Source organism: Prenolepis imparis, unplaced genomic scaffold (assembly GCF_030444845.1).
Source record: "Prenolepis imparis isolate NDT839.2.m4 unplaced genomic scaffold, iyPreImpa1.0 SCAF_9, whole genome shotgun sequence".
NCBI classification, from domain to species: Eukaryota; Metazoa; Arthropoda; class Insecta; order Hymenoptera; family Formicidae; genus Prenolepis; species Prenolepis imparis.
Window position 1 is genome coordinate 11,452,916 of NW_028141167.1, and position 26,075 is coordinate 11,478,990.

The 26,075-nt window shown below is 26.7% G+C and overlaps 4 protein-coding genes across 6 annotated transcripts; 3 read left to right on the forward strand and 1 right to left on the reverse strand.

Moving 5' to 3' along the window:
* The first annotated feature begins 841 nt into the window (after nt 1-841).
* Taf11 (TATA-box binding protein associated factor 11) lies at nt 842-3,010 on the forward strand. 2 transcript variants are annotated; one of them, XM_083046778.1, is made up of 6 exons: nt 842-1,036; nt 1,240-1,400; nt 1,484-1,749; nt 1,835-1,922; nt 2,061-2,157; nt 2,230-3,010. In XM_083046778.1, exons 2-6 carry the CDS (start codon nt 1,248-1,250, stop codon nt 2,361-2,363), a joined length of 738 nt encoding a protein of 245 aa, XP_082902904.1. In that variant the 5' UTR covers nt 842-1,036; nt 1,240-1,247; the 3' UTR covers nt 2,364-3,010. The 2 variants fall into 2 exon arrangements, with proteins under 2 accessions (XP_082902904.1, XP_082902905.1); XM_083046779.1 differs by having other exon boundaries at nt 842-1,016.
* A 1,369-nt stretch (nt 3,011-4,379) lies between these two features.
* LOC145941022 (uncharacterized) lies at nt 4,380-6,758 on the forward strand. The gene is made up of 3 exons (XM_083046780.1): nt 4,380-4,554; nt 5,214-5,405; nt 6,589-6,758. The coding sequence occupies exons 1-3, from the start codon at nt 4,380-4,382 to the stop codon at nt 6,756-6,758; spliced, it is 537 nt and encodes a 178-aa protein (XP_082902906.1).
* Blos4 (biogenesis of lysosome-related organelles complex 1 subunit 4) lies at nt 4,399-8,283 on the reverse strand. Of its 2 annotated transcripts, XM_083046782.1 has the most exons (5): nt 7,954-8,283; nt 7,800-7,871; nt 7,505-7,726; nt 7,214-7,328; nt 4,399-4,537 (listed from the first exon to the last, which is right to left on the reverse strand). In XM_083046782.1, exons 1-4 carry the CDS (start codon nt 8,032-8,034, stop codon nt 7,236-7,238), a joined length of 468 nt encoding a protein of 155 aa, XP_082902908.1. In that variant the 5' UTR covers nt 8,035-8,283; the 3' UTR covers nt 4,399-4,537; nt 7,214-7,235. The 2 variants fall into 2 exon arrangements, with proteins under 2 accessions (XP_082902908.1, XP_082902907.1); XM_083046781.1 differs by lacking the exon at nt 4,399-4,537 and having other exon boundaries at nt 6,783-7,328.
* Nucleotides 8,284-17,216: 8,933 nt separating this feature from the next.
* On the forward strand, nt 17,217-26,075 carry LOC145940553 (putative fatty acyl-CoA reductase CG5065). Its single transcript, XM_083045826.1, has 9 exons — nt 17,217-17,377; nt 21,239-21,441; nt 22,137-22,334; nt 22,638-22,834; nt 23,252-23,361; nt 23,466-23,664; nt 24,029-24,268; nt 24,472-24,729; nt 25,337-26,075. Exons 1-9 carry the CDS (start codon nt 17,356-17,358, stop codon nt 25,500-25,502), a joined length of 1,593 nt encoding a protein of 530 aa, XP_082901952.1. The 5' UTR covers nt 17,217-17,355; the 3' UTR covers nt 25,503-26,075.

The window sequence follows — 26,075 nt, forward strand, 5'->3', positions numbered from 1 at the left end:
TTATGTTGTTGCTCACGATGTTTTATGTTGTTGCTCACTATGTTTTAGGTTGCTGCTCGTACTTTTCGCAGACTTTTGGCGGCTCGCTAATTATTATATTCGTTTGCACGCTCATCGTACCTGCGCGGACCGGCGATGCGCGTGAACGTCGATCACGAATAGATCGCCATCGAACGACGATGGCGCCTTGGCGTCTTCTCCGCGACGAACTCAGAAGTCGCCGACATTCAAGAATTGGGCCCTATGTTTTATGTTGTTGCTCACGATGTTTTATGTTGTTGCTCACGATGTTTTATGTTGTTGCTCACGATGTTTTATGTTGTTGCTCACTATGTTTTAGGTTGTTGCTCGTACTTTTCGCGGACTTTTGGCGGCTCGCTAATTATTATATTCGTTTGCACACTCATCGTACCTGCGCGGACCGGCGATGCGCGTGAACGTCGATCACGAATAGATCGCCATCGAACGACGATGGCGCCTTGGCGTCTTCTCCGCGACGAACTCAGAAGTCGCCGACATTCAAGAATTGGACCCTATGTTTTATGTTGTTGCTCGTACCTTTCGCGGACTTTCGGCGGCTCGCTAATTATTATATTCATTTGCACACTCATCGTACTTGCGCGAACCGATGCACGTGAACGTTGATAGCGAATAGTCGGAAATGCAAAGTGCATCCTGAATGCAGCAGCATTCTAGATTGTTCGGAAATATTCCACTTAGGTGAAACTCGATTGGCCAATCAGGACTCGGGACAAAGAAATCCTCGGTCTCTGATTGGCCGATCATAAACGCTCTCACATTTGCAACGTCAAGAGTTGAATAATCGAGTCGACAATCTATGTATCTATGTATTCATTGACACTTGACGGTATATCGCATGTTTGCGTGTTTATCGTTATGTACTGTTTGTTGCTATTTCCCGCTGAATATATTGCATTTTAATTAATATTATTGACAGAAAGATCATTTTATTATCTTGATAAATAGTGCATTAGTGTATGCTGCATCAAAATCTGGTACATTTATTACGTTTAATGTAAATATCACATGTACTAACTTGCAAAATATATATTGCATATTAATAAGAAGCATTGTATAAGATTTTGAAGAAACAAATTTATTAAAATTACTATTTATTGTTGATTAATAAAACAACATTAACATGTTTCTAATATGTAAATCTGTGTTATGCGCTAGTATTTCTATAATACTTATATTGTATTATTTTTTTCAAATCAGGCAAAATAATGGATAATATCTTTGGGAAGGAAGACTCTGGCGACGAGAGCGAGCATAACATCGAGCATGATATCGAGGAAAAAGATGATAAAAACAGTCCTTCACAAAATTCAGGATCTAAAGATAACGAAGCTATGGATGTTGATTGTATACAAGTCAAAGTATATATATTATTGAAAAAATTAAATCTCTATAGTATTTGTATAGATTTTTAATATTTAAAAAATAAATTTTTCTCATATAGGTAGAATCAGATGCGATGAGTTCACAATCGCAATCAGATATAGAAGAGAATGAAAATACAGGATCAAATTCTATGTGCCCAATTGTGACGGACGAAGTAGAAATTGTGAAACAAGAAATTGTTAAGGAAGAAGAACAGATTGTGGAAGATATATTTGGTAATAACATCATGTTACCTCGTCCAAATCCAGTCAGTATAAAAGAAAGGAGGGAAAGTAAAGAGAAAAGCAAGAAAGAGCTGGAGGAAGAAGAACGAGAGAAGATGCAGTATGTATATGATATTTAAAGTGTAGATTTGATATGTATATTGTTTTGAGAATATATTAATAATCATATAGTTTTATTTTTATAGGGTATTAGTATCCAATTTTACTGAAGATCAGTTGGACAGATATGAGATGTACAGACGATCAGCATTTCCAAAAGCTGCTATAAAAAGGGTATTGTTTTAGCTATTATTTGTAAAAAAAAAATATCTATTCTCCATTTTTAAAAAAGTTTATATATATTATATCTTTTAGTTTTTTATATATTTATATATTTTATATATTATTTTAATGATAAATATATTTTTTCAGATTATGCAAACTATAACAGGCTGTTCAGTATCTCAGAATGTTGTCATAGCTATGTCAGGAATCGCCAAAGTATTTGTTGGTGAAATTGTTGAAGAAGGTATGGACTTTCTATATAAAATATATCATTAGTTTATCAGAATTTAATATTGAATTATTCCTTTAAATATAGCTTTAGATGTTATGGAGGCTCAGAATGAAACTGGTCCATTACAGCCAAAACATTTGAGAGAAGCTGTTCGCAGATTAAGGCTACAAGGTCAAATACCAAATGGCCGTGCGCACAAAGCTTTCTTTAGATTGTAATTGGTCTATATTTATAGTATATTAGTGCAATACTTCTCATCAGATGAAATTCTATCAATATTGAAATTTGTAAACATGTTATATAGTTATTTAATCCAACAGGTAGTCTAAATCTAATCTAAAATGACATGTAATTATGAATTATATAATTTGTAAACAAATTATATAGTTCATGAGGAGTCAAAACAGGATTTTCTGCATCTCTTCAAAATTATTATTTTCTTGCATATCTTTGCAAAACTACTATTTGTTTTTATATTAAAAACATACTGTTGGTGTATTTTCGATTAGTATATTAAATTTAGTAATATTTTATAAACATATTTTACTGACGACTAATTTATTCTTTACATCTTCAAATTAGAATATAAGCCGAATGTACTTGCTGTAAGTGATGTAATATATTTTTATGTTATTAACGAATCTTTTTTGATATAGGTGATAATGATTAAAAATACAGCGCTGAATCACCAAAATGTATATATAAAACAAATAGTAGCAAAATATTTTATTACAAATTACGTACACAAATACAACTATCTATGTGTCTATAATAGAAACAGATTCATTTTAAGATTTTCATATAAAAATTGATGTAATATTTTATTGTCATTATATTTGCTATCACAAGATCATTCACATGCTATTTTATATAAATTTTGTTAATTTAAATATTTAAATTTAGGCGTATCAATATTATCGAGATTCCATACTGTGAATTTAGGCAAAAATTTGTTATCGATTATTATATGTGTCCGTAATCGTGAGAATCCAAAATATGATATGCAAGTATTACTTACATTAATATTGCTGTATAATATTTATTTCGGATGCATGATTTATAAAGTATTCACATTTCCAAAATTCTATACCGTAAGGACATTTGCGATTAACACGCCAGAAAAGGACGTAATTTTATCAATTACTGATTTGAATAATGAATCTCGAAGGTAAAATTGCGCGAAGTTACATGTCATTGAAAAGCTATTATCCGCATATATTACGGTATGCAAAACATTATTGTAATAAACTTGTAAATTTCTGCATTCTTTTCTGGATGGATTGCAATGTACGAACATCTCGTCGTTTTGCATACCGCAAGAAATCAATTTCTTGGTCATGTCATAAAAGAGGAATAAATATTCTCACCTCAGCGCAGAATACTTGTCAATATGATTTATTCAATAGTTCAATGCATTTCAGCAATGAAAGAAGTTATTATTTTGACATTTATTCGCGATTGTGTCATCTTCCCATCCGATTTACGGCAAATAACTCTGAACAGGTTCGCGAAATAGGAAGTGCAAATTTATATGCGTGTATTTCAATTTTAAGAGACATAGATTTCTATTTACATTTTACATCACGAACATATATATATCTATATATATATTTTTTTATGCTAATATCTCTCATGCCTTAGATAAAAATCAAAAAGTTAATGCGACAATGTTATTGCAAAAATGCAAGGAGAGATTCGCGTCTGTGCTTTCGCACAGGCACTAGTAGAATACACCAGCGAAAGTTGCTTGCTTACGAACGAAATTTTTGTGCACGTCCCATAAGACATCGTAAATCTAACGGGATGCATCGAGATATTATCACGGCAACAAGATCGCCATTAACGGAGAGGAAACACAGAATCGCTCCAAGGGACATTGAACCGACTGATAAAAATACAGGTGAGATAGAACACATTGACTTTAATTAGCACACACTCTGCAAAAATGTAGTCGAATTAAAATGAGCACGAAGAAATTTATTTTAATTTTAATTTATTATAATAATATTATAATAATTATATTTTTGTGAAATTGAATATATATATATGTGTGCTTAATTTTTAAAATTATTTATAACTTTGGAAGATAAATTCCAATCAGTTTTCTTTTAAATTAATTATTTTCTTTGCATAAAATTCGAAGTAAGTCAGTGCTAAATAAATATTATTCTAAATTCACTCACTTTTTTCATTGCAGATTTGGAGACGTGGGACAATTGGAGTAATTGGACCACATGCAGCGTAACTTGTGGACAAGGACGACAAGTTCGTTGGCGTCATTGTTTGTCCGAAAATTGCATCAAAGGTCTCAAGAAGGCGCAATTGAAAGGTTGTCGTCTCAAGGATTGCGATACCAAAGGATTTCTCGGTTGGCTCGGGATAAAATCTTGATCTGTGTAAATTGCGAAGGTGAAGAATAATTTTCTCAATATATTATGTTATACATACATATATATACTGTGTTATACGAAAAATACATTATCTTAAAATTAATGATCTTAAAAATGTGTATGGATGAAAAATTCTTATGTTACTTTATGTTGCAATATAAAAATTTCTGTTACTCGAAATAAAAATCGATCAGAGAAAAATGCAAGTATATATACTAGTGCTAATTCGTAGGATATATTTATCCATTTTTTAAAAATTAGATTTTAAAATATTGCATTTATTAACAATTAAAGTATTTATTTGCAAAGCAAAATTGAAAGACATATATTGGTATATTTATTAATAATATGTATCTAATATTTATAATAAAAAGTTTAAATACTATATAAAAATTGAATAGTGATAGTCTTTTATTCGTTTAAAACTTCAGATTATTATATAGTACGAATTAAATAAAATGATATGGAGCTAACTTTGATAATTGTGATAACTGTGACAACTATGATAATTTTATACATAATAAAATTGATAATACGAAAAGTTATAACAATATGAATCGAATTCGATTAATTTCAGCTCATTTTGTCATATTCTTGTTTTTTATGGGTAATTGCTGAAATATGCTTAATTATATCTTATTGTCACTTTTTAATAATAAAATAATTTTTTAATTTCAGCATTCAAGGAGGCTACTTTGGAGAGTGACAAAATATCGTCCAATATTAATCCTACTCTTTCAAAAAGTGATATCAAAAACAAACTAGAGGTAAAATTGAATAGACTCCGACGTAAAAATTATAATTCAGATCGCCGTACTAACGATGATCACGAAGAGGAAGACAACATTCGGAGACAGATAAAACGAGCAGGTAAATCATTTTGATTGCACATAAAATTTTATATTTGTAATTAAGAGATATAATTAAAGAGATTATAATATAGAGAGAGAAAAATATATAATTAACTAGTAGACAGATTTAAAAATAGTCCATATTACATTTTTTATTTTTAAAACTATATGCAACAAATATAAAGTTTTATTATAGTTACTAATTTATCCTTCATTGATACTTGTCACATAATTATGCAATATATAAAAAAAATCTGTGGAATAGCGTGATTTAATATGCGATAGGATATTGAGACTGCAATTTAGCTGCGATTATAAATACAGTGTAATGATTGTATATTGCGTGCAACGTGTGTATTGCACGAGATATAGTAAATAAATAAATAAAAGAGTGGGCGTGAAGTCAAGTGACCGCAAGTCGCATATATACACTCATTGGCTTTCTCCAAGACCGGTTCGAGATTTACCTTCTCGCAATACCGATTATCGAAATGCATATAAACATTTGGGCCGGTTGGAAATTTCTGTGGTCTGCTTGGCTGGAATGTTTTTTTTTTCTTTTTGCAATTTCTACGGATTGAAATTCTTGCCGATATTGACAGCAAAAGTTCTTTTTTATAATTCGTATAATTTTTTTTTCTTTATCGATCTTATTATTCCAAGAATGCTGTACTTCACCATAGCCAATAGAATTTGATTTGACCCATATTGGAGGACACCCGGTGAAAGGAAGTTTCATATATAATAACCATAAAGCAGTGAATGGAAGTTTCTATAGGAAGCGTTTGGTTGAAATGTTTTCTTTTAATTTTTAATCTAGCCCTCCCATTGGAGAATGAACAAGTGAAAGTCATCATGCATGAACAACATTTGGAAACATAGTGGAAACTTCCATAGGATGCTCGCGGTCAAGCGTTTTCCTTTTCTTTAAAAAAGAAAGAAAATTATAAAATCTTTTATGAATTAAAAACTTTATTTATATATATTAATTTTAATTTATTAATTTATATATATATTAATTTTCTCTGATTGCATTTCGTACACAAAAACAAATATTCTCAAAAATTTTTTTTATTAATCTATAGCTTATATTTGTGTAGAAAAAAGCGGTTTCATTAATCTTAATTTAGTTATTAAAATTTGATATAATCTACATATTGTACGAATGCAACCATAACTAGTGTGAAAAATTATGTCGACAGGCAAAAATGATAGAAAACCGAAAATATGGGATCAATGGGGCAATTGGTCCACATGCAGTGTCACTTGTGGAATAGGAAAAATTACGAGATGGAGGCATTGCATAAGTGCAAGTTGTTCCTTAGGAGAGAAGAAAGCTCAATTAAAAACTTGCACTTCTGCAGCATGTTAAAATATTCTGAATAGACAAGATAGCTCTGTATAAGAATAATAATATATATGTAATAACATTACCAATAAAAACAAATGGATATTTGTTCTGGAAATTGCAAATTGTAATATTTTATACTTTAATACAAGGCATAACAGAGTTGGAACACATTTTTGGAAAATTTGGGAAGAGAGGAGAATTAAATAATCTTCTTATAACATTTCTGTGCAATCTAGGAATGTAAAAAATGAAATAGTATGTCATTGTAAATAATAAATGATGATTGCACTAGCGATGAAAAAACAAATATATAAATATCTTATGAATTAAATGGCTATTATTCCTATGCTGAACAGCTAATATACATAACAGAAATAAAACTCCACCAAATTTATCCAATGTTCACAACTTTGTTTCATAGTTGTGTATTTAGACTTTTCTGAATTTAATCCGACAGTAGATATTATGATCCAAACCTTTATTCGTAGCATGTGTATTTTATTCTCTTTGAAAATAGTCATCAGACTTGTAAATTACTGGCGATTTATATATTGGCACTGTACTTGATACTACAGGTTCTTGAGTTTTTTTCTGAAATGTTAAAAAAACTAATCAAATTCAAGTTTTTTTATTTTAGGAATTATTGCGTAACTTTAAAAACATGTGAGAAAAATATATAATAAATTTTATATATGTGTAAAGTATATAATTATTTAATAATTTAAAATACATTATACAAAAAGGAACATTGTCTAAGTTATACTTACAAAAAATGATAAAGGGTTTAATATCCCAAATAATCTATCTGATACACCCAATTCAGTTTCTGCCTTGTCTACAGCAGCTTCCAGCGAACTTAAATTCATATTGGTCATTGCGACAACATGCTCCAATGCATCTACTCTTCTACAAACAGTAGTCATACCATCCTTCATGTATTGTAATTTTGGAAGATGCTGCTGTATGCACTCTGCACTGCCATTCTCCACCTTACAAAACAACAATACGTTTAAAATATGGATAAGTACCAGATTGTTTATATTCTATCTAGATTCTCGCTACCATTGTAACAATTGATTGAAACTCCTCCAGTCTTATTAATGTATCCTCAATAATGTCGCGGAAATTTTTCATCTGCAAGCACATGTCATGTAATTAAAATTGGCTAACAAACCAAAAATTTATTTAAACAGCAGGAAACAGATGGTACACTTGCCTGATTGTCCCAATCCACTTTGGCATAATTCGCATAATCTTTAACCAATTGTTCGGTCAACTCTGTCGTATGAGAAGACATTTTACAAATAATACGTAATTAAATGCACACCAAATGTATGTATATTATTATAGGTTAAAAAAATATTTAAGTGTACAATATATGCATAAAATGATTTGTTTTGCATCAAAAAAGCAATTGGACACGTTCCAATAACTCTGACATATATGTTTGAGATAAGTGAAATGTTAAATCATGATCAGAGGTAACTCATTAATCTGAAAACTCGTATATTTTCCTTTCTCTGTTATGTCAACCTCAAATGTCAATAATGATACTGCGTGTGCGTCGATTTATTGCGCGCGAAATTTTAAATTTATTATATTTGAGATGAATTTACAATGGAGCTTGCAGCTAAAATAATTCATGTCCTTTCGTAGCACAAAATTAAAATATTAAATCAAACTAAAATTTTCAAGAAAAATTTAAAAGAAAAATAAATCTAAAATAAGTTCCAAAAAGAATTTAATATATACAATAATTATATAGGCTTTCCTTAAAAACTTTTTGAAATACTTTTATGTTAAATATTTCTATAATTAAACAACGTTAAAAAAAACTTTGATAAAGTAAAAAAATGATTATGAATTTAATATTAAAGATTAATAATCATATCTGATGAAAGTGGATTATTTTGCTTATGAAATTCATATAGAAGCTCAATTATGAAACGCAAGAAATTAGAAAAAAGAAAAAAGAACATTTGCTTGCTTTTTTTGTGTTATATTATTTTATTATTTAATATTCATTTATATATATAATATATCTTTAATAACATCAAAGATGTGATCAAAGATGTTATAAATAAATAATTAAAAATATTAAAATACATTTTTATACACCGATAATTTTAATTATGATGATATTATACATATAATAAAAAAAGAAATAAATTTATAAAATTGTGCAATTTTATTTCGAAATTGTTTTAAATCCATATCTTTAAGAAATTAAAATTATGTAATCTAAAGTTTTCAATAGTTTTAGATAATCTTCAATTTTTGAAATATGGATTTATTAAACTATTTGAAAATAAATTTTTTAACTGAAATGTTAAAAATAAGGAACACTTTATATGTGTGTAATTCATTCATCATTCAGATATAGTAAACACATTATACAATTTATATATGTATATATATATATATATATATATATCGACTTAATTCTTAACAATTTGTTGTTATGGCTCTGTGCTATAATTGCTATAAAAATGTTCTATAAGAATAGCTAGACACGTCTCGGAAAAAAAGACTATATATTTAATCAAATATAAATATATATAATTATATATATTTTTTATGAAGATATGTTTTATATATATATACATAAAATATATCTATATGTTTTTTTTCTTGTATAATTTTTAAGTCCACGTATGTACAAGAAAATTAATAAAAAAATAATTAAAAAATAATTTCATTTATTATCAAAAAAATGAAATTTGAAGAACTGAGGAAATAATAAACATACATAATCATATATAAATTTATATATAATTATATATAAGCAATTTTTCATCACTTCTTCAAATTTCATTTTTTTAGAAAAACAATACAAAATTCATTTTTTAATTATTTTTCAATTATTCTTCCTATTCTTTTTCTTTTATATGTATAAAAAAAGATTAATATACAAGGAAAGGAAAAATATATGGACATATTTCATATATAATTATATTTTTTACCGGGATATGTAACTATTTTATGTTTTTCTTATAATATTAAAAAGATCTATTCCATAAATCGGAAACAGATTGCATTCGCGTAACGTTCTAATATTTAAAAAAATCTGTTGAATGCTTGATCTTTAACAATTTGTTACACTTGCAAAAGAAAATCTATCATTGCGATTTAATAGTGCAAGGTTCTTGCATGACTATACATTTCATTATGTCATGTGTCATGTAAATAACTTGCAAAAGAAAATCTATCATTGCTATTTGATAGTGCAAGGTTCTTGCATGACTATAAGAAATTTCATTATGTCATGTGTCATGTAAATAACTTGCAAAAGAAAATCTATAATTGATATTTTATATTGTAATAATGCAAATAAAATTCCGTTTAAATCATTCTGATTAATAAATGGAGATAGACATAGTTCAAGTATAATTTAAAAAATAACTTTGAGTTACATTTTGCTTGAGCATTTAGCGTTATTTAAACAAAAGTTACTATCATCCAATAATTCATTTAAAATTATATAAAAATATTATATAAAAAAATTAAGTATAATTTGACCGTGTAATTTTAATCGTTGAACTGTGTATTTCTTTATGCCATTTATTTACGCAACAGAAATTTATGATAATACGCACTACCATATCAAATATTAGAGTATTATATATTGCGTGTATTTACGCAATGTAGAAACTATGAAAATACGTATTAACTAAACACTGAAACATTAAGCATTATGTATTCCTTACTTGTAAAAAAGATAAATCTTCCGTCACAGAATATGATATAAGAGAAATCTATTTAATTTTTGTAATAGTTAAAAGAAATTAAAGAAACTTTAATCTCTTTTAACTTTAATCTCTTTTGTTTCAACAGTGTTTAACATAAAAAATAGTTTAATAAAAGATAAAATTTTGTTATTTAATTATATTTTTAAATAAAAGCTATTAATGTAAAATATTTATAAGTCACACATAAATTTATATTATTATAAAAATAAATTTATAATCATAGTAACATTTGCAAGCTGCATTAATATTTATATAATATTAAGACATTATTATGCTTAAATTGTGCCAGACTTATTTGAAATTAAATAAACACGAAATCTTTACATTATCTGATGGAAAAAATTGAACAAAATGCAATAAGTGCATTATTATGTTTTATGTAGCAATCTGGAATAATTACACGCAATTTATTAGGCTATATGCTATAATAATAATTTTTTTCTAATTTGTAAAAAAAAGAAATAGCAATTATTATATAAGTTAGTTACTTAATTTGTGCATGAATAATATTGAATTCTAGTACCCTTGACATAATAATATTCAACATATATAACCGCGATTGCGAAATATAATTTTATTATTTTTTACATTAACTGAAACGTTCAAGTTCTAGTCTCAATTAAAAAATAATTTCAAACTGATATAAATGTAAAATTTTATTTTAACTTGTATTAGATTGTAACAGATTATCAGAGTCAATAATGCTAATATGTCGAATTTTTTCTATCCTATGTGCAAAAAAAATTCTAATTTTTTAGTAAAATATAATAAATTTTATAATAAAATATAGTAAAAAAAACTTTAAATTTTTGCAGTTACGTTTTTCTCTTCAAGAAAAATTTGACAGAAAAGATTATTATGATGACATTATATATGTATGTATGTATGTATGTATGTATGTACGTATGTATGTATGTATGTATATACATATATTTTTTTGTTATTAAAGATATATTTATATATATATTTTATATAAATAGATTTGATCGTTGAATTAAATTTTTTTTCTGAAATTAATTTGTAATCTATTTATCGCTTTTATTTCTAAATTTGCATTTTTTAAATTAAGTGTGCAAATTTAATTTTTACAATTTTGTCATTTTTAATATTTATAATAAACATAATAATTGTGATATAAGAGATATAGTTAGATTAGTTATATAGATATTGAAATTTAATTAATGTTCATCTATGAACTCTTAATAATTTCTTGCTAAAGCAAATGTTTCTTTTGATATCTGTTTATTGTTTTATTTTATTGCGCATCTAATTATTTAACATTGTACTTTTTTGTTTGTCGAGTAACTTACAGCAAAACATATTTTTGTTTGAATTATATTTTTTCAAAGAATCTAATAGATGCAATAAATTGACAATGTGATTCAACAAATGTATGACAGTACAAGAGGTATAAAAAAGATTTCCGAGCAATAGCATTTTATATTCGTAATTGACAGAACTCGTATTGCTGCAAAGTTATAACCAATTTTGTCTTAATTAACTCTACAATTAACACAGCCAATAAGTCAAGATTTCGGTTAAACCGGAATCAGAAACAATTTTTAAAAATGTAATTAAAACGTAATTTACATCTTTTAATTCATAATTTATTTTTTATTAATTTAAAGTTTATGATTCATAGTTTATAATAATATAGTTGTATAATGTCGTATTGTTTGACGTAAGAAACTATGTATACTGTGAAATATCGAAAGCCGATTAGAATTTATAATATGCTTTATTATGTAAATATTAATATTAATGTTCTATTAACAATCTAAAGCCAGAATAGATTACAAGTTGAGCTCATGTTTGAAATTTCAAATATGAAGTTAATTGCATTTCATCGATTGCGCATAGTGAATTTCGTAATAGATCGACATGTATGATTCCACATGTCTTATTTCTTATATTCTTAGGGCCGGTTGTTCCAACTTTTTGAGAAATTTTATTGAACAGATAGCATATGTTCGTCTTTTTTTTAAATTTATCTGAAAAGAGACAAAGATATATTATCTGTCGGATAAAATTTACCAAGAAGTTGAAACAACCGGCCCATATAATGAAGCAAATATATTAAGAATAATATTTATGCGTAATAAAAAAATTGCTAATTATATAAGTATATATATACTGTATATATTGTATATACAAATGTAACTCTAAAATATTTTTTACAGACAACAAATTAAAACATGTACAAATATTTGCAAGAATGTGTAAGTTTTATAAAGAATTGAATACGCCTATGTGTGTTGCATAATATTATTTTAATATAATTATTTTAAGATGTGCTCTCTCTTTTCTATTTTTAAGACGCTTCTGTTTTAAATGCCTGTGTATCTTACAGAAGAGAAGTCGGATTTTATTTTCCAAAGTTTTTTATTAAAATTTTGACAAACACGTTACCTTGATCATCTTATAATAGATCATCTTTTGCCATTTACGACATTTAATGTGTCAATCTTATGATTCAATGAATTCAATTCACCCATCGACGTGAAAGTTTGACGCTTTATTTTATTTTTGATTGCGTAAAAAGAGAAATAGACGAAAAGTGAAAGATATTTTAATTATGGCATCTATTATTTGCTTCATTCACCTGGAACGACATGCGTTTTTCATTTTAAATTTTCATTATAAATTATTCAGGAATTTATATTATTTATTATTTATATTTATTGTTGATGAAACGGTTAAACAACGATAACTATCGGTTATTCATATGCATGTATTTTTGGAATTTATAATACTAAACGCGACGTAATCTGTGAAAGTGCAACTTAGCACTCACTTTTTTTAGCTTGCATTGCGCCGTAGAATTTTTTCGCGTGATTATTGCAAAACTGGATACCGTGTATAGCTATAGATAGAAAAATTGTGAAAGGTTTGTCATTTAACGAACATTAGCTTGCATTGTAGGTCTCTGCATGCTCTTATGTGGAGTTCTCTTAAAAAGAAATAAGACTCCATTTACAGAAGTGTACCTATCAATTCTTTTAGTATCCGCTTTCTTTCTATTAACGTCTTGACATACATGGAATTTTTATTTCATAATGTAATTTACAATATGTAATCAATATATATCTTTAATACAATATATCTTTATTGTGCATTTATGCAAAAAACATAATTTGTGAAATTGAGGACAAAATTCTCTATGTTAGTTTAAAGTATATGTATAACAGGAAAATTATAAGAGTCACATGTTAAGAAAAAAAAATAATTTTTTACAAATTATATATATCGATACGACAATATTGTAAGTTTTTTGAAAATTTTTTAATTGCAATTTTTCTTCTAAATTAGAAGAAACATATAGAGAACAGAAGAAGAAAGAGAACTATCATTTATGTTTACATACACCATACACGTAATGTACATATATATATTACTATTCTATTATTTCTTATATGTATTTTTTTATTTACGTGTGTATGTATACATGTGAGATGTTTATTTGTCCTTTTTCTAAAAAAGATATGTAAAGTCGATACTCGCATACATCGAAGTTTATTGTTGTCTAAACTCGATTAATATTTTTGACAGTTATCAGCTGATTTCTGTCAAAAAAGAATTAATCGCGGATAAGATATTATAACATATTATTTAAAATATATTATTTTATTTAATTTTATTTTGAACAAATTGTTAAACTACTAACCCTCGCGATGACAGCCTCTCGATGCTATAATACGAATATAATGCACAATGCGAATCGAAATAGTCAATCAGCATCGCGGAAAAGATGCAACAATACTTGCGAGAATCGCCTTAACATGCCTTTTTTAGAAAGAGATGTTATAATATTTTAAATTCGATTAATATTTTTGACAATAACCAGTTGATTTTTGTCAAAAAATATTAATCGCGAATAAGATATTATATAACATATTATTTAAAATGTTTCTATTTTAATATTTTCAACATATTATACATATACACCTCCATATTATGGCTATAGAAATGTTATAAAATAAATAATTTCTCACTCACCGATACGTACAATAGCGGAGTCGTAGTACACAGCACACATTGATCTGAAAACAAAATATTTAAATTATGTATATATATATATATGTGTGTGTCGAATATCTCATAAACAATGCAGTTTAGAAAAAATGTTTTCATATATTAAAATAATATAATATGTTTTAAATAATATATTATAATACTTTAAACTCGATTAATATCTTTGACAGTTATCAGCTGATTACTGTTAAAAAATATTAATCGAAAATAAGGTATTATAACATATTATTTACAACATATTACTATTTTAATTTTTATAACATATTTTTATTTTAAAATTTAATTAGTAAATTAACGCTTTAATCAACTGATTTCTGTAAAAAAATATTAATCGAGTTTAAATAAACTTTATATTATTTTTTAAAAATATTTTTTTAATGCAAAACCGAAGAATGGCGCGCGCTTGGGTTGTTCTAGTATAATTAAATATGTCAAAAAATGATCAAAAATGACTAAATAAAAAGGCTTATTTTTTCAATATTTCTACAGATATTTCCTATATTTTAATTGTTTCAAAATCATGCTAAATTACAGAAATTCTAATAATTGATATATTTAATAATGTTTTAGCTTCATCAGAAGCTAATTGTTAAAAAAATTAATTTATCAGTTTCTATTGCTGTAATATATATAATTTTTTATTTAATAATAATATATTTTATAAAAACTTGTGGTTCAAGTGTAGACTGTTTATTCAAGTAAAGACTGTTTTTCAGTTTTGTCATTGAGAAGAGTCATTTAGACTCATTAGACTGATGTGAGTATGATTGCAACGAGCAAAGAAAACGCGTAATAATCGTATACAATAAAATCACTTCTTACATAGATCTTTTTATCGAGTATGTTTTATGAACTGACGTGCTAATGGCTTTCATACTAATCATCTTGACGAAGTCCAAGTGCGGCAAATATTATATAAGATATTGATGAAGATCCTTATAATTAATTTTACACTTTCTATTGCTTAATTACTTTCCTTTCTTGTGACATTCTGATCTGTTAATGTGTTAGTAGGTCATATATATATATATATATATATATATATATATATATACACGTATATTATATAATTTTATAATTAACAATTAGAAACATAATTAAAAAGAATTATAGAAAAGACTATATAATCAGTCTATATTATTAATTTTTTTTATATTTAATACAAGTTTTTAATTTTTGATATGCTTTGTACAATGCAACTATTCAATAATATTATTTTGGTACAGAGCAAAACAAGTACATATATAACTTGTAAATTATATGAAAATTAGAATATCACGTATTTCGTTCACTATATTTAATTTTGTTAATTAGAAAGCTTACGTAAAAGAGTAAAGACTAATAAAATAAATAACATACGTGTTTCTTTAATCATAATCATAATCTTAGAAATCACACTAATATTCTTCAAAAATTATAATCTTGCACCAAACTTCTCGCAAATAAAGTATACATTCCATAAAATTCGCGGTGTAAGCAATAGATTTCCAATTCTAACTATGCTACATTATTATAAAATGTGCATTTTATTAACTTTTTGTTTTAAGAGTATTTTGGATATTCCACTTTTCTTTTTCTTTGCACTATTTTAAATTTTTCTTGTAAATAACAACATATCGATATATTCTAAAAGTATTTTTTTTAATAAAATTTTAAAATCTTATCTTTCTACTGCTAAGAAATAAAATAAGATAAAATTAAATATAGTTCGCGTATTATTTATATTTAATAGTAAAATATAATATTTCGTTTTCTCTCTCTCTCTTTCTTTTTATTTCTTTTTTATGTTATTTTGTTTACGACACTAAACTTCTTCAGCCGCCAGTATTTCAAACTCTTTTATATTTATTTTAATGAAACACTTTACGTGAAAACATTATGATATAAATTGTATCAAAAATATAAAAATATTTAAAAATACTCATTAAAAAATATCAAAGTATTTAAATGTTATAAATATTTCATAAGAAGTCAGTAAAAATTGTTCGTAAAATATCAGTGTTTTGCCTGTCTTAATTTCACACATTGCACATATTTTAATTATATCAGCTGATGTTTATGTTTCATGATGGTGTAATGCTTACGGTGTTCTTGCGTTATTTCGTGAACATCCAAGAATGGTGAAGGTCTATGAACTCATAACTTACAAGAACGAGAGAGTGAGAGTGCAAGAAAATTGACACAGGCTAGATTCTTCTGAACAAGAAAAGAATAGTCGAGGCTGTAACAATTTACCGTCAAAATGCAATCATTCGTCTAGCGCAAACCTACGGCATAAAATCAAAGACAAATTTTTATTTTTTGTAGCTTTTAGAAATCTACAATTTTATGTCAAATGCAATATACAAATGCAATTATATCAAATGCACTAAATCTATATCTTGCATTTAATAAACTCTAATGTCATGTTTAAAAATTGCATATAAATTGCATATAAATAACATGCAATTTTAAAAATAAATAAGAGCTTTTTGCTCATTTTCAATATGCAAGTAATGATTTTAAAGAATGTCAATTAATACAATATAGTTAATCAAAATAACTGGATAATCGGTATGAAACGAAGAACAGGTATGTAGCCCAGTGTAACAGCTACAGTTACCTGCAGGTGGGGAGAGAAACAGAGAGCGGGAGAGAAAGAGAGAGAAAGAAAGAAAACGAACGAAAGAAAGAGAAAGATCGGCACGTCGTTTTACAACAGTACAACTTTCAGCACAGATTACGCTGGAGCTCAGTAAGTTCGCGAGCACGGAGTACGCGCGATCCATTCTCGCAAAATAGCAAACGCGTAGGTCGAAACATCGCACTAATCACAGACGAGCGAAGGATTAAATCGAATGTGTGAAACATCATCAACAGGTATCCCAATATCATCCTCGTTCATCATTATTTATATATATCATATTATTATTTCAAATTTCAAGTGATAAAAAAATCGCTGATATTGCAGTACAAATAAGATGTGTTGAAAAGAAATAATAAAATCTGCTATTTATAATTTAATCCGATAATAGAAATTTTTTATTATTATTTTCGAGTAAAATCATTGTCAATTTCCGGATGATTTTTACCATCCCACGTATACTGATAAAAAAGATTTTAGCTCGATAATTAATCTTGCTGATAAATTTTAAAATTTAAAAAAAAAAAAATTGGTGCATTTTAACGTAATTTGTCAATTGCATTTAATTTCTATTATCGGATTAAATCATAAATAGCAGATTTTATTATTTCTTTTCGACACATTCTTATTTGTACTGCAATATCAGCGATTTTTTATCACTTGAACATCACAATAATATAGTGATTAAGTATCGAAATTTAAAAGTAGAAGAAAGAGCAAACATTATGTATAGCAAACATGAACGTGAATTAGACGAAATTGGCATTTTTAATCTCTACTTATAAATATTTCTCGATTTAATTTTTATATATTGCGCTATATATTATATTTTTCTATATACTGTGTAAATTTAAAGAAGATAATCATCAAATAATTTTTTTTATTTCCGTGACATTTCGCATTCTTTTATTTTTTTATTTTTTAAATAAATAATAATAAATAATAATATATAAATTTAGCAATGCTAATACACGGATGTGTATTAACATTATGTATGGATGATGCGTAGAATCATGTTTGATATTTGTTCTTTTGTGAATGAAAAATTCACATCTATTCACATTTCAATTTACCTATGCGGATTTATGGTAGATCATGTTGTTCCTTGTGTAAACTATCGTCATGCTAACATACAAATTCTATGTCCTGTGACGTAATGCTTAAACTGCATGCGTATTGCGTATTACATGTGTGTATTCCGTGCTTAGCAGTGCGCAGAAATGTGCGCTTTCCTCGTTAGATGAAAATATATAGATAAGATAGAAAATCGTCTAGCCATATTTTTTTATAATTATCGTATTATGTAATATAGCCATTATAATCTCTGCAATAATGTATACCGATTAATTACGATTAAATTAATACGAGTAAAAGCGGGTTTAATAGAACTAGAAATTAATATTAAACGTTATATAATCAATTTTGTTCTTAGTGAGTGGATATTTCGTAATCATTAATTGAAATTTATATACGTTTCAGGAAATTTATAAAATTTTAAGTAATAAAAATATAATATCAAAAATCACATACACATATACAAAATATACATTTTTTCTTTTCTTTTGATATTGCTAAAAATAACATTGTAAATGCATTTAAAAATGCTTAAACGGAAAATAATATAACATTTTTTGTGATGCATATAACGTTTGCACAAAAAATTCCAGTAATACAGGTCAATTAAATAAAAAAATTGATTGATTGAAATTAGAAAAAAAAACTCGTCCTTTCTTCAATATAAAGAAAAAAATTATTTAACCTATGTGCATTGTGTGTATGAAGTAAAAATATGATATTATTGATTACAATAAAAAACATCAAGCTATTAACAAGTATCAACGTATTAATTTATTTACTCACAGATAATGTAATCAACATTTCTATTTATCTAGATATGGACAGAACAGAATCGATTTCAATGCAAATGGAATAATTTGATGAAATTCAAATTTAATCTGTTTATAAAGTGACTCTTCTAAGCACGTTCAGATATATTACATTAAGAAATTAATTTAATCAAATCAAGATAGTAAGGGTGTAACTATTTATGCTAAACTAGTTGTGTGATGCTGAAATAATCTTCGTATATTATAAATGAAAATAATAACTTTAATTTACATATTTAGGTTATTTAAATAAATTCAAGAAACAATCTTTCAAGAAAAGTAGAATTTAATGATAGAAATTCAAACGAGATTCAAACTGCGAGACTTTATATATTATGCATCTACGTTTTTTAAAACAATTTTAAGAAAAAAAGAAACAATATTAACAGTTTAAAACTAAGTATTTGTTATTATGTCATCGTCGATTATGGATCTGTCATTCCTGATTACGAAAATATTATAATGATTATTGACATATGCAACTTTTCCTTTCGAATCGAAATGCAATTGAACGAAAAAATGTTAAAGAGGGAGTGGCAGTTTTTGCAGAAGTAATACAGTTATATGATTCATAACAACTTCATTTATCAGCGCCCTGTTATTTCGAGTAATTTGGTTCGTGCGAAAAGAGAAGGTGAAAGTGCAAGTGCATAACGAGCACGAAAACATGCAGATTCGATATCTTTAAGTCATGCACACTATCAATTACATAAACGTTGCAAATCTTAATTTTGCAATTTCTGAACGCATTTCAGTTTGATTGACACTGTCTGTATCATTAATGTCAGCAAATATTTCCACTCTTCCTTATTAACGACTTTGAAATCTAATAATGCAACCGTGGCAAATGTAAAATCGCCCAAACATCATCATTGTCATCATCATTCATAAAGATTACTTCAAATTTAAACTTTCAACATTATATATATATATATATATATATATATATATATTACTACAAAAAATCAAAAGAAAATATAATTTCGCTTTAATTTCGGTTGTAATTTCGTAATTGAGTGGCATGCAATGTATGCATGCGATGATATCTTATGTAAGCTCGCGGCAAATATTAATTTACACACTATAATATTATTTACGATCAAATTAGTTTTATGTTTATATTTTTTAAAAGTATATATTGCATTCAAACTTTGTTGAAAATTAATTTTAGATAAATAAAAAATCCTAAATGTAAATAATTAGTACATTATATGTTCAAACATATGATATACCTATATTGAAACACCTGCAGATATTGCAAAATCTTTTTACGTCCATTTTGGTAAAAGTAATTGCCCCAGATATTCGTGATCTCTTTATTGGATTGGCCTTCAAAAAGGTTTACTTTTACCAAAAAAATATCAAGTATACAAATAACAATCTCTCAGACCTTGCACGAATGCATATTGAAATATGCAATCTTAAAATCCTAGTAAAGTTTTTTCAGTAAAAAATAATCGCAACACATATAAATATATTCGTAAAGAAATAACTCGCTCATCGCTATCAAAACTTATTTACTGCGCAAATATACTCACATATATTCAAATGCATTCAAAGAATGTTATAAAAAATACCTGATCTATATATAATAAACGTAAACAGGATAACTCGCTCATATTAAAATGATATTAAAATTCATTTACTTATTATATATAAAATATATTTAAATGCATTCAAAGAATTGCAATGTCATACATTTGAAGATTGCAATGTCACAAAAATATCATATATAATTATCTTAAATAAATTAGTTACAATTTTTTTCTAATACAAAGTCATACTTACATATATTTATATTTGCATACGACTTGATATCGAAAAATCTTTAGCACTCAGAGATGCAAATTGGATTGGGAAATTAATCGTTTGAATGCAAATAAAATTAGCTTATCGTCGATTTACTGTGATTCTTATTTGTGCAGAGGTTTCTGTCAATGTAACTTTTGCGCCCAAATTATGCGTGCTGCGGTAAAATAACAGACCGCGTCAGACAAGAAAAATGAATACAGTGAATTTGAAGCAACGTGTGTAACAATTTACAACATTTCGCGTAGTTGTGTAATAATGTGCAAGCGGTATAAAAATTGCACTGCAAATTAAATTTGTGCGGTTTCCTACATGTTTTACCGCAGTAAAATGCACTTTCTCTTTTTCTGTTTCTTTTTCTGTCTTGACCACCAATATTTTGCAATATACGATAAATTTCAGCCATGGACGAACCAAGGTCGAATATTCAATCCTTCTATAAAGACAAGACTATCTTCATCACTGGTGCTTCTGGTTTCATGGGCAAGGTCCTCGTAGAAAAATTGCTGTATAGCTGTTCTGATCTCAACAAGATCTACATCCTTATGCGAGCTAAGAGAGGTCGCAGTTTCGACAGTCGGCTCGAAGATATATTCAAATTGCCCGTAAGATATTGTGTGAATTATACTATTTCTATTTTTCAATGTCAAGATAATGTTGCGACATTCTGAAACATTTTTATAAATCTAAAACATTTTCATAAATGTCATAACACACATTTGTGCATTTGCATTTTCCACTCAGATTTTATTAATATCGACACAACTAAATTTTTATATTAAATGATTATTTATATTGATTCTTAGCTAATACTATCAAGACTGGCGATTAAGAAAGCTATGTAAACCTTATTGACTTGTTAGCTAATAGCTATGTAAAGAATATATTACGAATAAGACTGATTAAATAAACTCATAAATAGCGTTTTATAAAACGCGACCTTTCTCTTTAGCTAGACTTTTCTGAGTACAATTTTAATAATTCCTAAAATAATACAAAATTTGTTTTTAGATGTTTAGAATAAAACATGTTACAGTTTTATATATATATATATATATATATATAAATTATAATGCTCTATATAATTTTTTAAAAATTAATTTAAATAGTACTTTTACTTCAAAACATTTTACAATCGAGATCAAGAATTAATATTATTTTATTATTTGATATATATGATGCAATCAATATTAATTGAGATTATTCAAGCTAAAATATTTGTAAACAATGAATAATACTGTATGTATACGCAAGAGATTAATTGTAAATAGTTGCTGATAACTAATATTTTTATATATAGTTGTTTCAAAGAATACGAACTGAGAAACCTCAAGTTTTGAAGAAAGTAGTACCGTTTAATGGTGACATATGTTCGGACAATTTGGGCCTTACTGATGAACAGCATGAACATCTAATAAATGAGGTAAACGTGGTGTTCCATTGCGCCGCTACTCTTCGATTAGAGGCAAAATTAAAAGATGCCGTCGAAATGAACATGGTAAGTTATTAACTTCTATAAAAAATATAGTTTTTATATTTTTTATGTACTATTATAGTTATGTACTATTTTACTAAATGTAATTCTTGATTACAATATGATTATTTGTATTCTCACGATACATTTTTACACGATAAAAATGTAAATAAAAATATCTATTTTTATGAAGTCTTAAATGTTAAAGCAACGTGAAAATTAACCAAATTTACAAATAATAATCTATTTTTTAGATAATAATCTATTTTGTATATAATATTCTTGATGATATATATAAAATACATGAGGTTCGATTTGATTTTCAAGATAGGTACAAAAAGGGTATTGGACTTGGCAAAAGAGATGAAGCATCTGCAGGCTTTCGTGCATCTAAGCACAGCCTTCTGTCACGTCGACCAGAAGGAATTAGGCGAGCGTACCTATGACTCCCCTGATGATCCTCAGGATATCATGAGACTTATTCAATGGCTAGATGAAGATGCTATCAACCTTATTACGCCCAAGTAATTAAATCTGCGATTTTTCAGTAATTATCAATATTCAGAATAAGCATAGTCAACGAATGCATTTTCTTAAAGAGAGAGAGAGAGAGAGAGAGAGAGAGAGAGAGAGAGAGAGAGAGAGAGAGAGAGAGAGAGAGAGAGAGAGAGAGGAAGTGTTATTAATTATATATTTAAATATAATTTCAAAAAATCATAAACTTACTAACAATTTAAAATATTTAAATTTATTACAAATAATAATTATATATATAGAATAAATATTAGTGTAAGAGTATTAGTACACAATATTAGTATAAGTGTAAAATTTATAATTGTTTAATAGCTAGTTGTCCTAATTTAATTTAAATAAGTTATCTTAATTGTACAAAAGTTGTGTATGTGATATTTTGCTTGTTTATTCTTGCAATTTTTTTGTAGATTACTACATCCGCATCCAAATACTTATACATATTCGAAACGTCTGGCTGAAACAATGGTGGCCAACGAATATCCTAAGCTGCCTTGCTGCATTGCTAGACCATCGATTGGTAATTATTGGTATACTTCATTAATTATCAGAGATTATAAAGAATAATTTCTCGGCAGTTGCATGTAAAAAAAAATATATAAAGATTGATTAATCTCGTCGCAGTGATACCTTCTTATACGGAGCCGATACCAGGATGGGTCGACAATTTGAATGGACCTATAGGATTGCTTGTCGGTGCAGGCAAGGGTGTTATCAGATCGATGCATTGCAATGGCAATTATAATGCCGAAGTTGTACCGGTTGATTTCGCAATTAACAGTTTAATCACAATTGCGTACAAAATTGCTACTGGCCAGGAAAAGTAAGTGTCTCTATTTTTCTCAACCCGTTTTTTTCTAAAGCAGTGAAATATATTACAATTTAAATCAAAGTTAGATTTATCATCTAACAATGTAACATCATTTTTTTTATCACTAATGTTGTTTAAGATATTTTTGGTATCAAAATTAAATTAAATTAAATTTAATTAATTAAAAATACGAATTTATCACAATTTCTAAATTATTTAATATTATGCAATATAGAGAAATTATCAAAAGCTTTTTATGTATATTTTATATTGCATACTTTGATTATTTTATATTTGCACGATTATTCCATTTAAATAGATAAGAAATATTAATTCTTTTTTTACTTAATTTTTCTGTTCTATTTATCATTTATAGTTCGAAAAGTATACCCGTACTCAATATAACGCAAGGTGATGTAACACGTATTACATGGGGCCAAATATTGGATAAGGGTAGGCAAATTATTTATGACTATCCATTCGAAGGACAAGTTTGGTATCCGGATGGCGACATACGTAGCAACAAATTTGTGCATAATATCTTTATCTTTTTTTTCCAAATCATCCCCGCGTACTTGATCGACTTTCTGATGCTGATATTTCGACAAAAGAGATTGTAAGTTTCGTATTTTTTAGTATTGTTTTTTTTTTTTCGAGAGAGAGAGATTGTAAATTTCGTATTTTTTAGACTTTAGACAATGTTTTTTTCGATTTTGATTTATTAACATTTTTTAATATTGTAATTACACAATATTAAGAAATGTTAATAGATGTACTCTAAATTTCCTTAATTATCTTTTTTTTTGTCTTTGCAAATAGTATGGTCAGAATCCAGAAACGAATTTTAGACGGTCTCGACGTATTGCAATACTTCACCACGCGGCAATGGATATTTTATAATAAAAATCTAATTGCTTTGGACAACGAACAGTCATCAATAGATAGAAAGCTATTTCCAGTTATAATTTATGATGTCGATATAATGCGGTATTTTAAACATATAATTCTCGGCGCACGGCAGTACTGTATGAAAGAAGATCCGTCTACTTTGCCGAAAGCCCGTCGACATCAGAAACTGTGAGTATTATTTCTGTAAATTGATTTACATTCCCGGATATTTTCCTATACAATTACGAATATAATCTCCAAAAATCTGCTAAGTCGTTTTTTAGAAATCTTTAGAAAATGTACAAATAATAAATCTAAATCTTTCAATAAGCAAAATGAATAGAAGTAAATATACAATATTTAATTATAAAATTTGCGGAATTTTCAAAAATAATTCTTTTTTCAAGAATATTAATAATATATTTTTTATGTGTCTGTGTTTTTTATTTAAATATATATATATATATTTTTTTTTTAATCATATAGTCATAGACACATTTTCCATTCTGTATTTCATGTTTATATAAATTACATGTAATTACATAGCTTTTACTTGGCAGGTGCCAAAAGATTTAACTCCACTTTTCTCTAAGAATTAAAAAAAATAGTTTTTGATTAAAAATAAAATAAATTATAAAATTAAACTTTCAACTTATAATATATGAATTAAATATTAAGATAAAACTAAGCGTGGATTAAATTTACATATACATTAATGTAAAATTCATTAAATTTTAAATTAATTTTTTTTGTCATTCTAAAAGTCATCATATTCTATCAAGCATATTTGTTTCAGGATGTACGTTATCCATATTACGTCGATATACCTGTTTTACTTCGGTTTATTATATTTTATTTATAACAATGTTGAAATAGTGAGATTTTTCCTGGATTATGTTACGGAGAAAATAAAATCGCTACCGTTTATAGGCGTATTCGTACAGATGATGCATTTAAAGTAAATGATCTATTGCATTTGTGTTTATTGTGCATATATGTATATGTACATAATTTGTGAAACGCGACAAGAAGAGAAACGATAATTTTTCAACGTTTATTCATTGCTTGTAGCTCTTATGACTTATGACGTATCTACACATATTTTTAAACTATTTATAATTACACGCAATGGGGCGTATATGAATTATGAGGTTAAAAGGAAATTTTTCTTTAAAAAACTATCAGTATAGCAATTTTTTCCTGCGGCTGTCAACATTAGTATTATATATAGTTATAATTTCAATATAAAGATAAAAATTGGATACATCGCTGGGTATTTCTAAAAGGAAAAATGGTTTATCTTACTAATCAATTTAATTTTTTTATATGCAAATATAAACGTAACATAATTATCTTTAACAAACTTCAATATACAAGTTTTCTTGGGATATATATATGGCTTTGATAAATATATTATTATGTTAACCCGAATACACATGTATATTTACTGGAATAAAGGTCTATTACACATAAAAAAATGTGAAGGTGTGAAAGATATATTATACTTTAACTCTGCTTTAACTCTTTATCATGAT